The sequence below is a fragment of the Silene latifolia genome, chromosome 4, assembly GCF_048544455.1.
Source record: "Silene latifolia isolate original U9 population chromosome 4, ASM4854445v1, whole genome shotgun sequence".
Classification (NCBI taxonomy): Eukaryota; Viridiplantae; Streptophyta; class Magnoliopsida; order Caryophyllales; family Caryophyllaceae; genus Silene; species Silene latifolia.
In genome coordinates, this window is record NC_133529.1 from 20,236,544 (window position 1) to 20,250,641 (window position 14,098).

General features: G+C 37.8%; 1 protein-coding gene across 1 annotated transcript; it reads right to left on the bottom strand.

Annotated features, from left to right (window-relative positions):
- Window positions 1-3,995: 3,995 nt before the first annotated feature.
- LOC141653190 (DDT domain-containing protein DDR4-like) lies at window positions 3,996-13,721 on the bottom strand. Its single transcript, XM_074460870.1, has 12 exons — window positions 12,760-13,721; window positions 12,535-12,645; window positions 10,326-10,412; window positions 10,166-10,203; window positions 10,007-10,088; window positions 9,283-9,389; window positions 8,966-9,134; window positions 7,824-7,916; window positions 7,583-7,706; window positions 6,541-6,583; window positions 6,264-6,440; window positions 3,996-5,297 (listed from the first exon to the last, which is right to left on the bottom strand). The coding sequence occupies exons 1-12, from the start codon at window positions 13,222-13,224 to the stop codon at window positions 4,583-4,585; spliced, it is 2,211 nt and encodes a 736-aa protein (XP_074316971.1). The 5' UTR covers window positions 13,225-13,721; the 3' UTR covers window positions 3,996-4,582.
- Window positions 13,722-14,098: the final 377 nt, after the last annotated feature.

A 14,098-nucleotide genomic window follows, 5' to 3' on the forward strand; every position in this document is an offset into this window, starting at 1 on the left:
TTTCCTCATCTCTGATCTTCACTTTCGCACTCTCCTTTCTATCATTCAATCATTATGTCGATGGATTTTTACTTCAATCGCCAGAAATTCGATAACTTTATCAATTTTTTCCAGATTTGAGTTATCTTGACTCGGATCTTGAAGATGACCCTTGTTTGTTTAACAACTCTGTTGTTTTGGTTGGGTTTGATGAAGATTGCGAGGGGGTGAAAAGAAATGATGTAGGTGAGAAAGTTGTTACTGATTCTGGTGATGGTATCCTTGATTTTGGGAAAAATGATGATTATCAGAAGGCTAGGGAAGAGATGGCGGAGTTTATTACGGTTGATGTAGAAAGAAGGATGAAAAAAATGGTTGAGAGACGAGAAAGCCCAAAATACCGTCGTTTGATGCTGACTCAAATGGCGAAAATTGATCCCATCTTTGCCATTGAAGATGAAGATGCCGATGAAGGACTAATGGGAGATGAAGTTACTGGTGATGTCATGCATGAAGATTTTGAGGATGTTGGTGGTTACAGTCAGCCCATAGTTGACTCCTTTGATGTTGTTCCTGACAGTTATGGGGAACTTGATACATTCGTCCCTGATTCTCAGTATTGCTCTTTGTTTGTTCCTGATTTGGAAGAAAAACACGATGGGAGGTCTAATTCTTCTCCTAATTTATTGTTTTTTTTTTTTAATACGGTTTGAAGGACTGATGATGTAAAAGTTGCTGTTTATGGGTTTTTATTCTCCTTTTGTTCAGTTTATTTATGCTCAATGATTTCATTTGAGAGCATAGTTACACGATTCATGCATTACGCCACCACCGTAATCGTGATGCAGGCTATGTATGGATTGTGTTGTTGGTTATCTTAACTTGAAACTCAATTTGGTTGAAGTCTTACTACAATAGCACAATTGCCATTTAACTAGTTCAGTTTACATTAATTGCCCAAAAGACAATATAAACTTGTGCAAAGTTCAAAAGAGTACATAAATTGCATGTGTGCCTTCTATGTTTTTACTGCATTCATTTTGTTGTCTACTCTACATGCTTGTACTCTGGTTGCATTCGTCCTGTTGTCTTCAAAAACTTGCACATTCGATTTATCTTCACCGACACATTCATGCTTCGCTATATCCGAATGCATACATCCGTCGTCTTCAAAAACTTGTTTGCTTCTACAACGTCTCGAATACATACATCCGTCGTTGTCTTCAAAAACTTGTCTCATTCTCGATTTATCTTCACCGACACATTCATGCTTCTACTATATCTCGCAACCCGAATCGCATTAGTAATCGCACTCGTCTTGATGTGTTACCAACAACTTCATGTTCACCGTTGGATCATTACCGCAACCTTCGCAACATCCGTTAGTTCTACACTATTTTCTCGCACTATTTTATGCACTACTAAATGACTCTACCAGTTCAGTAATTCTACTTCCATGACCAAGATTTGTTACATATCTAATGCAATCTTTCACCAATTCTATATTAGCATCTAGATACTCAGGTAATAAACCTTGTGATGCTAATTTTGATTTGTGCATATGAGGTATAGGATAGTCAATCCCACCTTTGAGTTGCATAATCTCTAACATACATGCCTCAAAAGTAATGAACACATAGTTAAGCTTGATCACTTCCAACTCTTCATAAGCTTTCATAACATTGTCAAGAAGTTCTTGTAGTGTGTTTGATTTTTCCTTTTGTTGAAGAGATTGAATGGCTCTAAAAACCCCAAATCAAGAACATTTAAATCGAGAAATTTGAAGGTTGATAACTAAATTGAATGTTCCACTCATCTTGATGAGCATGCTTTCAAATCTGCATCCACATTATTTATATGGGGTCTTGCATTATCCTCGTTGTATCAATATATTCTTATCGTAGTTTGCGGCCATTTAGCCTTAATGGCAGGCAAAACATTAGAAATCAACATTTCTTTGGTGACTTGCTTAGTAATTGACTCTATGTTCTTTGTTTCTAGTGTGCCTGCACTTCTATTTTTTGATTTTCTCTTAGCTGGTACCTCCATTACAAATGGCCATATACCAATTTTCCCATCACAAATTACTTCTTTATTTGGACCATATTTAGGTCTTGATACGGCACACATGAACATAACCTTAGTTATGAATCTTTTAAATTGCACACATCTAAAAGGTCTTCTTTCTTTTTTTCCTACATAAAACCTTTGACTTGGTTTTGTAATAAAAAACCATTTTTCATCTATGTGAATCACATTGCTTTGATCCTTGAAAATAAAACGTTTGGTATTTTTATCATATTGAAGGTGTGAAAGACAATAAATTAATCGTTCAAGTTTGTTCTTATCTCTGTCGAAGTGACTTGATTGCATTTGTATGTGAATCCAACAGATCCGCCTTCACCCATCTCGCATCTGTTGATTGACTAACACCCATCCCTTTACTAACTTCATATTGAGTTGTCCTCTTTGCAAGTTCCAAACTCTCTAGTTTAGAAGTGTCAAACTCCTTTCTTTTTGGCATCTTTCTACCTTTGAGTCTGCTGTTGACATTGATTCCCTGGCCTGCAGCATGTTGAACTTTAGCTTTATTCCAAATTTTGGTTATTGTTTTGCTGCATACACCAAATTGTGCTGCAATTTCTGCCATTGCTCCATACTTTACTTTTCCATCAATGGTTTTCTCTAGAAGAAGATCACTGATTCTCCCTCTTTCCAAGTTATCTAGATTTGGTTTCTTCATTTATTGAGAATGTTTATTGTTTGATTTATGTAATGGTAAGAAAGATACTTTTTGGCTCTATTCAAATAAATGATCCAACTGCTAACTGCATCTCTATTTATATACACTTGAACTTTGCACAATGTTTGAGAAGTAATTGGGCGCAAAAACTGAAATGTTTGTGATATTTGGCTCCTAATTTGAATTTGGTGCCAAATTTTCATATTTAAGGCAACTTGCTTTGTTGGATGTAGACTTTGACAGTTGGTTTTTGGTTGAAGGACAACCAATTTGGCTGACAAGATAGGGGAAACCCTTAATGAAAACTGAAGTCCTCTGATCATTGATCTGCCGTTTTATCTTTTTTTTTTTTTTTTTTGACGAAAAATTGCTGTAATTTGTATACTAATCAGCTACTAATCCTATGTAATTTTATTTAATAAACATTGGTTTATTGGTAAATGGAGGCATGTCTCCATATGTAATGGTTGTTAAACAACCAAGTTTTGTAAACTTTAATTAGGCGGTTAATCAAGTATGCAGATGGGTTAAGGCATATTCATATGGGAACAATTAGTCATGTCTAATTTTGTGTTTAACTTTTGGAGGGAACAATTACCAAAAGCTTCATCATTATTTAACTACTAATTATTCTTCCCTCTCTCCTATCATTATACCCCACATTTGTCCTTTATTATTTTATAATCAACTTTCTTAAGTATTGTGCCATTCCCAAATGGGAACATTATGATGAATTGGAGGGAGTATAAGACTGTTGAAATTTTTGTATTAGTATATGATATAGTTACTTACTATAGCTACGATTCAATAAGAAAATCCTTGAATTTGGACTCAAATCATTGAATCATTCTTTGCATTTAATATCGGATTGTTTTTTTTTTTTTAAATGCAAATCGTGTCTAGTCATTACAATTACTCAAACACCATCGCACTGGTACTTCCCGCCTTCCCGGACCCCCTCCTTCACCCACTATCCTCATTGAACCGAACCTCTACTCACCCACCATCCTCAGCCAATCCGTCATCCTACCCAGTCGCCAACTTTCACAGGAAATTGCTTCCAACCCTGAAAAAACAATCTCAACCCTCGCAACAACCCGGTTATGAAATGGCTTCATCTTTTACATTCATAATAGAAACAAAGAGCCACAAGTTTTCGATTTCACATAATCATAGAAACAAAGCAAACTAATCTACAAAATAGTTGCATACAATTTAATGAAAATGCAGTTTTGACACAATTTCCATTGTAGCTCGTCAGAAAACCTCTCTACAAGGAATTCGGCAAGTCTGTATATTAGCATGAATCAAGCTGCAGAGAGTAAGAATTACAGAAATCTTTTAAAGGTACAAAGATAAACCAGACAGCCCTTTAAAGGGGGGAGATGGGTTAAATTACAACATAGGAAACCTCAGCTCCATAAGTACATGAATTTCCAGCCAATATAGCCACCCGAAATAATGATAATACGGAGTAATATTACTACAAGACACTTTTGTCATCAGTCGCCAAAATTTGAGAACAGGGCTTTTACTCTAGGAAGGCTGGAAAATTACTAATTAGTTTTTCGTACACTAAACACACTACCACTAATCTCAACATCTATTCCATTCTCCATGTACTATTCTGAAGAATGACTAATAAATCTACTAAATTTCTCTCTGCACTGTGACGATCCCTGCAGAAAGATCAAGGGAATAATTGCATAGCAGCGATCGTTTCCCAGTCCCCCGGAAGAAATCCCTAGCAGGGAAAATTGACTAAATATTCTTCGTGGGCTCACTCTCAAGTGTCAACTCAAACCGCCCATAGACTTAAACCTGGCTAGGAAAGATATTCGATACTGGAAGAAACTCAAATTACTCATCTTTTCCATCATTGTCCTTCACTAAAGCACTGGGTCCATCTTCCAAACCAGGACCCGGTGCAAGTTCATTAAGGTCAAGAAACCGTCTCTCTCCAACTCTATCATCCTCATCTTGGCTTGGACTTTCCGACTTAATCGAGGGTTGGTTTTCATCTTTCTCAACCGCCATGGGAATAGACTCGTCAAACCCTCTTTCCTGGTCTTCTTCTTCTTCACCCTCGTCAGAGTCCTGACTTCCCATCGAGTACTCAACTAGGTTTGTCTTGCTCTGTTTTATAGACTCGGTTTCAGATTCCGAAAATTCATATTTTTGGTAATCAATCTGGTTTCTTGTGGACCGTTTACTCCGCCTTAAACCAGGGTCATCGTCAGCTGACCTCAATCTGGTTTGTCGGCGGGCCCTGCCTTGTGTTTCCTTTGACCTCTTTCTCGGTTGGTCGCTATCTTCACTAACGCTCATTGAATCCTCTTCTTCTTCCAACTCATCGTCTCCATTTTCATCGCTCCAATCATACTCCTCCTCTCCTTCGCCCTCTGAGCTGCTTGTCACCTTCTTCTTCTGTTTACGATCCTCAAGCTCCTCTTCATCATCGTAATAAACAGCTTCCCCAACAATATCATCATCACTTGCAACGTATTCATCATCTGATAATGCACCAACAAACTCTTCCACTGAATATCTCTGAGATTTTTGTCTCCTTCGGGAACTGTCAGCGGTGAGAATGTTATAAGATGGAACAAAACCCAGGCTAGAAAACGAGGGAAATTATATTTATATGGGTGGGGGGCTTGCATTATCCCCATTAATTTCATTTGCAATGTCCCCAAAATTCCCTCTTTCAGCACAATTTAGCACCTCCATTCCAACATTATTGTCCTCATTTGACTTTACTGGCCAACCAATGTCACTTTAGCCATGAAGTTATATATATATATATATGTATATGTAAAGACATAAAGGCATATGTGCCACTTGAATTTTAAAAGAACTACTTCATAATATAATTTTTAAAATGTAATTATTGTATTTGGTGAGGCAATATCGGTGAAAGTCATCATTGTTTGACCACCAAAGTCAAATGAGGCCAGACAGTAGGGAACAGAGGGCCAAAATGCAGGGACAGTTTTGTAATATTTGGAGATCCTTCGAGAAAGGATATACTTCAACGTAATTTATTTTCACAAAACCTTTTTACTCACCGTAGTACTTTTTGCGCATTACTTTCAAATTGTATACCCCTAATTAAAAAGACTATAAACCTCATTCCCTCAAGTACTACCCACACAACCTCTGAATTCAATAAAACTTCTTCGATAATTTGAATATAGAACATGTATTTAAGTCGCTAATTGCAATCAAGTCAATCAATTTTATGGGCTTTTTTTAGGCACTTTTTTTGTTTTATTCAGGATTTTGAAAAATATTTAGAGTTGTTGAGTAGTGGTGGGCGTGGGTGGTGGTGGCCTGGCGGCATAGATGGAGGACGGCAGCGTAAGGCGGCACAAAGGGAGGCACAAAGTGGGTAGCGATGGCGTGAGGGGCTGAGTGGTTGTGCGTTGTCTGGTGGGGGAAGAGGGAGGGCCAGTCTTCTAATATTTGGAGATCTTCGGTGAAAGGATATAATTCACCTGTGACAATATTAATTACCAAAATGTATTATAAATAATCTCACCTACGATCCAATGGTTCAGACTTGTGATCTTCATCCATTTCATCAAAATCAGGAGATAGGGCACTAAATGACTCATGCATCGAAGAATGTGAAGAGCCATTCCATCTACCATTTGCAGAGGGTTCAGGCTTAGTAAGTTCCCTTCTAATTCCAGGTTCTGGTGAATGCTGTTTGCGCCTGATTAAGGACATGCAAGACACTGATGTAAAAAAAAAGGGCCCGAAGATTCATAAAAGATAACTTTATATGAAGTAACATTTATCTAAAGATTGCATACTTGGTGACTTTAATAGCCTCATTGATTGATCGGTCAAAATCATCTGCAAAATAATACAATAATCTAGTCAGACTCTGGTAGATGATTTTGGTACTGAAAAAAACACGAGATACTATTCATTCATAATGTTAAGAAAGCTTAGCACTGAAAAAATAATCATGGATCAAGTACAACCACAAGCTGTCTAATCATCTTTACATCTATTCATCCGAGAGTCATAAATGAAAATTCATGGGAGAAAAACATTTGCTTAACAATAGGTCTTGGTATAGACGGGTGGGGCGAACAGACGGGTAAAGACCTCTAATAAAATGGGTAGGGGACAAGGTGGGGCACCCTCCATGTGTTTCCCACTTTATGGCAAATGAGTATTTTGTGAGGGAAAATGGTATCCGTCTATACGTATAGACGGATAGTGTCCGTCTATAATGAGAATTTGTGTTTGCTTAACACAAGAAGGATCCTCTCCATTTCTTTTCTCTCCATTTCCTCTCACAAACTCATTTAATAATATTATCTCCTCTATACCACTGAAAATTCAGTAAGTCATTTTGCTTCAGTCAATCATATACCAAAGCCAAGTGACACATACGGCAAAACAAACTGACCATCAAACAGCCAATAAAAGCTATTGTCCACTAAATAAACCAGGAAATTGTCAGTCTCCCATGAATTTATTTACCTATTATGAGTGCCCATGTAAGAAAAATTCAGTCCCAAATTCTGCAAACATCTAAGCTATGTTACTCCAACTCTTTACTTTGGTTGCATGTCACGTGTCAGACATTCCGACACAGCACGACACTTTGACACTTCGTTTTAGACCAACAACTAGAAAAGTTCACACAAAATAACCGTATTCGATACTCCAACACTTGCAGCCAAGTCGGAGTAACATAGCATCTAAGTAGACAGCTTATGTGATCTTAAATGTTATAAACATAAGTGGCCGTCATTATACCACTATCCCTTAGGTTCACGAATAAGGGAAAATATGAGATTCAAAGCATCCAAGGTTTAGTATTGAAGGTGACGCCCTTACCAAAAGTGTAAGTAACAGGTTTTCTGTCACGAAGAGATCGTCCAGCACCAAATCCATCCATATTAACAAAATTATCGAGAAGAAGAGCTTGTCGGTGCTGCTTTTTCAACCACTTTTCTTTTTTCTGATGCAAAACAAAATGAGCAACGTAAAAAACGAGCCAAACAAAAAAAAACTATCATGGGCAAACCAAAAGACCAATTACTACTGGAGTTGCACATATGGGAGAAAGAAATAATACCTTGTGAATCCTTTCAATCTCAGGAATCATATCATTTTTCAATTTTTTGCCAAGCGCAACTTCTGTTCGGCTTGTGCTAGAGAAAAGCTTTTCCTGCAGGCAGGAGGATGAAACTCAGATTGGAAGAGTATCCATACTACCAGGTCATGTTAGCCTTCTAGAAACAATAACCCTCCCCCAGCAAGAACAACAACACACTCACACGATCAATTCAACAGATGCCTGAAGTCTAAAACAGTCAAACTAGGAGCACTTAATCACTAAATCCAATTCAGGATAGCATATTTATTGATAAAAGATGATGAATTTCACACCAAGGCAAATCAAGGCAGGATACATCTCTTGAATTACTCTTGTCTGCAGCATAAACAACTTCTTGAAGCTAAATGTATTACAAAATGACCAGTTTAGTCCACGAATATGGGCTTTCATACGCTGAGATAGCAACCAACAAAGACCCTAACACTATGGAGTCGAATGTGTACGGTGACATCACTATCACAAAGATACACCGCTTTCCTTCAAGTTCCACTCTGATGGGGTTTTCCCATTATTTAATTTTCTAAGGCCAAAATGGTACATATCTGAAGAAAATCTTCCTACGAATGAGGCGACACACCAAATTATTAGCAAGTAAACATTGCTGAGCTTCTTCTTAGCCCTTCATAAACAATTCAATCGCTATTAGATAACTAACTTTAGTCTGGTTCAATGAAGAAGATAATAAACCAGTCTGGCTTGATTTAGCAATTTACCAAAGGGCTTGAGCTCAACTTGATGTTCAGATAGAAGGCGTCAACTGTAATTCTTTTTCAGGCATTTTATGCAAGAAATGAACAGTCATGGTAATACATTAGAAAAAGAAGGTTCCGTTACTTCCTTAAATGGGGCGTAAACTGTTGTGTGATGCAATGAGTTCGGTAAAAGCCAACATGTCGGACTATTTCAGACTCGAGAAAGTACCAGCTTAACTTTGTGGCATGAATCAAGCTAAAGACTACTTCATCACACAGATCTGTCAAAGCCTGGAAAGTGTTCAGCTTTGCCCTCTTACCAGCCGGAAGGGAATCAAACATGTTAAAGCAAATTTGTTGAAGTAGAAAGTAGGTGAAGAATGATACTCTACACAATGGGACACTTACAGAAACATCTAGAAATTCATCCAAATTAGTCGCCACTGTTTCCCACTCATAAGATGTGCTCGGAAGAACATGGGAACCCTTGGTCTTTCCTTTCTTCACCTCAATGTTTTTCTCGACTTTCCGGGACTCACGATAAAGCCTATGGCCAATTAACTCATCGTCTTCATACCTACACAACCGCAAACAAGTTCAATTCCAATTTACATGAGCACTTATTCAGAATGCAGCATAAGCAAAACAAAGCATAAGCATTGCCATACAAAAATACAAATAAAACTGAAGAGACAGAGATATAGATACTAGATTAGGACTGCTACCAATACGAAATTCCATGTGAATCACCCCCAATGCGCGCTTTGCGAAATGCTGAAAGCTGAACACCATGTTTCACCGAGTTATCAATATAACTTCTGATATCATCTTGCTGGAGATAAAAGGCAAAATAGAAACAACATAAGCATCTTGGGAACAAAAGCACTATCATTACGTCTACTGCTCCAACAAGCTTCACAACTAAGAAGGTTAAAGAGGGAAGGGGATCAGAGTAACGCAACCTCCCTATCATAACAAAGAAGTTGGTTTCAATTGACTTTTGTCGTTTTAGGAAAGAATCCTTGTTAAAGAAAAAACAGATGTTCGCTGATACACAGCCAAAATAAAAAAGGCTGTCCTGGAACCAGTAGACACAGAAGCCAGAATAATTAAGTAAAAGCAAGTTCCTAACATGCCTAACAGTCTAACACAAAACACCCTTGTTCGAGATTTCATTGTACATTAGGAGATATAACAAGGCTAGTCTTGTCGTCAAGGGAATTGTGTATTTGCATATTGTTGTAGATACATATCTGATTAACGATAAACAATTGCAACGCCTGCTGATAGGATTATGTGGTATCAGAGTGTAATGTCAACAGCAAGCACATGTATATTACATAACATCCAAGAGTGTAAAGACAACAGCACCGTTTAAATGAGAGGTTCTAATTTCTAATGCCATCTACTTTCAAGCATGCAAAATTAACTTATAAGTGATGGCACTACCTCAACCCGAATGTCACATAAAGCTTTCAGAATCACAACACGAACTGCCGGATCTAGATTCTTATATGTTTCGATCTCAGCCCTGCGTATAAACATAATGGAAACTGTTGGGATCTAATTAGCAAATAGAGAAAACCGTAGAAGCATTTTGAGACCTACCCCTGGGCAGAAACAATAGGTAAATCTCCTTCAGCAACCTGCAAAGTTACAAGTCAACTACAATTAATGCTGAAAAAAAAGAAGGCAGATTACAACAAGCTAATCATAAGAAAAATAATAGAAAAATAAATAAATAAATAAATAAAGGGACAAAGATTACCCAGTGCCACCAGTCTCTCAATTTTCTACATAGTACGGTAACCCATGTATCACGTCCACAAGCCGAGCGGATAACTGGGGGAATTGCCTAGGAACATAAAAAAGAAGTAGACATCAATCAGTGAAAATACCATTTTCGGCGATAACATGCTATCATACAACATCCCATATTCTCACTACAGACCAATGCAAGATATAAACTCGCCATTCGCTAACTCTTGTATACCCAATGCAATGATTACCATTCTCTTTATCAGAGTTAATCAACAAACACACTCCACATTATCAATACAAGAGTACAGGATTTATTTGTTGGAGGCAGAGCTGTTGAATACTCAATAGTGTGTATTTTTTTTAAGTCTTTTACAAACTCAGTGGCAAAGACAAACGGCTAGTCCATAAACAACTCTCCTATAATTTCAATAGAAGTTGAGCAATAACATAAATGAAACACTGGAGGAATACATGTAACGAAACTCCCCCAACCCACATAATTAGCAATTGTCTCCACACTTTCAAAGACTTGACAAAACTTTGGGGGAGAACACACTGGGAATGAAACATAGCAAGGAGAATAGGAGGCAAGAAGCCTACATCACTTTCTTTCGGAAACACCTCTGGTATATATTCTATAAGCTGCCCTCGTCACAGAGCCAGCAAAGCCTTGGTCGGAAGTCACCCCTGATATTTATTTACCTTGGCCACAAAACCAACAAAACCTTGGTCACGCGTATTTAAAGCCACCTCCCTTCTTTCCTACCGCAAGAATTCAAGTATGATCATTGCTTGTCTCGAATACCAATTAGTCTTCAGGGCATAGCATTATCCAACTCACAATGAAGAAAAATGCGACGAAGCTCACTTTGGTTCCAACAGAAGACAGGAACAAGGGTTTAAGTGCCATATTAGTGAACCAAGTCATCTATCTTTGGCTCTTTTGACAGGGTAGCGAGCAAGAAACTAATGGATATATGTCAGTATATATCTGAAAATGGCCTCAAAATGTGAAATCTTAATACACAAGGAAAAAACACAAATTTATGTTCAGCTTTGATATATGACCTCTAAATTTTATTAAATCTTTGTAAAATGCCTATTATCAGTTATCACTGCATACCGCACTCAACATTCAAGAATTCGCACAGGAACTAGTAATACGGTAGGAATATAGAGTATCTGTTCTTCCACCAAAGGTCACATCTTCTAAATGTTGCATTAAATTATGTGCAGATGATGAAACCAGAGGCTCAAGAGTAGTTGACATACTCTCATATGAATAGAACTCAGCAGAAAAGACAAGGTGAACAGAAGCGTACTCCACTAAGCCACTTCAGGGCTCAGGCCCTTGGGTAGACACCACAGATTTAGGTGATACTGTCAACCGATAACTTGATACCTAAAACTATTTATATCCAGCTGCTTTTTTAAGCTGATAACCGCAAACAACAAGCATTAAATGATCACGTGATATGAAATTTAGAACAATGCTTACTTCCTTGACATGTAATTCATACAAAATAGCAAAAAGACTAGCCACCCAAACCCACAACTGAAGAAGGTCACTAATTTCATCTCCAAGCTTCTACTATATAGTTCCCTAAAGATAAATGATGAGCTATACTTCCTCCATGCATACATGCAAGCACAGCAATTTGCTAAACTATCTCATTGGTCAACTAGAACCTACCATTAAAATACTCGAGTAACACTTAATAAGCTCATAGGTTCAGGCCTTCAGGGTGAGGTACAAAAATACCAAGGTTCATGTCGCATTTGTAGTCGACATCATTTTTCTAATGGGTAATTTTCAAACATAATAGGTTACAGCTATTCAACCTAGAAAGAGCACCAAGCTATATAAGACTATCCATCAACTAAACAAGAGTAGCAATATAAACTGAACAGCGCCATATAAATCATGACCATTAACGTCAAAGAATAGTCCTATCCTTAGACCCAAAGGACGTTTAAAATACAATGGCAGGCAGACACACCCAGAGCATAAAACAACTTAAAAGGAAAAGCATGCCACAATTTCTGAGCTAAAATGGTTAATTCAAACCACCATTCAATGAGCACAGGCCATTACATTCATAACGAACCAACAATGGCATTGGCAACCAAGACACCAACATTTGCACAATGTCACAGACAATGCAAAGTGAAAAAACACATGCAAACTCGAAAATGAAGAATTTTACAGCACCAACCTTTAGCAAGGGTATATGTACATCGCCCAGTGTACCATTTGGAGTAAGCAATGCAGACTCCAACTCCTCAGCACTGAACTCAACTGTAATGTTCAAAAGCGGCCGAAACACCTACATTCCCAAACCAAAATCCACCCACATTAACCTCAATCATCAAACCCAACCAAACAATAATAATTAAGCAAATAATTAAAAAGAACACATTTTTATAAAATCTCAACTGACATGCAAGAAATGAAGTATTGAAGCCAATTCCCACATGGACCGCAACTGCCACCGTGGCATTTGATCAGGTGTAGGTTGGTTAACCAATGAAGTGACCACCTTACTACATTGCCCCATACCCTCATTCTCCTCCTCACTAACATTAACATCCTCCTCTTCCACCACCGCCACCGCCTTCTCCTTCTTCGGTGCCCTGGGCCGCCTTTCAATCACTGGTGGGTCCACATACTTCGGTGCCCGGGTCGTGCAGGCCCGGGTGGGCCTTTCCCTCTTAACAAAAACATCATTACTACTATTCCTACCATTTTTCACACCCTTACTACATACAACAACATCATTGCTATTACTATTATTACTATTTACCTCAACTAAACCCGGGTTTTCGAATTCGGGTTTGTTGGTATCTCCATTTAAGTCTAACCCACCCGAAGATCCATGGATCGGGTCTAAAACGGTGTCGTTCATGCTCAATAAAAGCTCAAAACTGTGAGTATTAACCTAACTTAAAGAGGGATTATACCAAAGATCATAACTTTACATAAAATACACTCTAAAATGATTTTTAATCAACAAATTCAACTTTCTGGGTACTCAACACACCCAAAGATTTTGAATATTGCCCAGTAAAATAACTAAATATGCCTAAACACCCTTTAATCCCGGATTTGTTGAGGGTAATAATTGCCTTAATGGGTAGTTTAAAATCTGGGTTTCGGAAGTTTTTATCTTTTTTTTACTTCTTGTTTTTGGTAAAGAAAGTGGTAAATTTTGGGGAGTTGTTTAAATTTTTCCAGATTTTTTTAAGAGGGAGAAAAGGGGTTAATTAGGGCTAGTTCGAAGAGAAGGGAGCCTTTGGAGACGACAAAGGAAACGGGTAAGACTTGGGGGACATCTGATATAATAGGGACTTGGGAATCTAGGAATTTAGAAATGGATGAAGACCGAGGAAATGGGTCAAGGCCTCAAGCCCTCAAGGGTATTACCGTATTATGGTCCTTAATTTCGGAGTAAAGGTTGGGAAAAAAAATGTAAAGAATAATCGGATTAGTTGTGAATTTATTTTCAGAGTAGTTATTTTACTAACATACTCCTCCTATTTTTAATAATCCTCCCTTTATATAGAGGCACGGAAATTAAAGGAGGGAGTATTATATGGTAAAGTATTGTAGTGGGGTAGGAGATTGGAGAGAGGAAAGGTATTGTGTGATTAAAATAAGTATTATTGTGGGGTAAGGTGATTAAAATAAGATAAAGTATGAGTATTGTGGGGTAGGGTGATTAAAATAAGTATAAAAGTTTGCCAAATAAGGAAATGGGGAGAGTATTGTGAATTGACGAA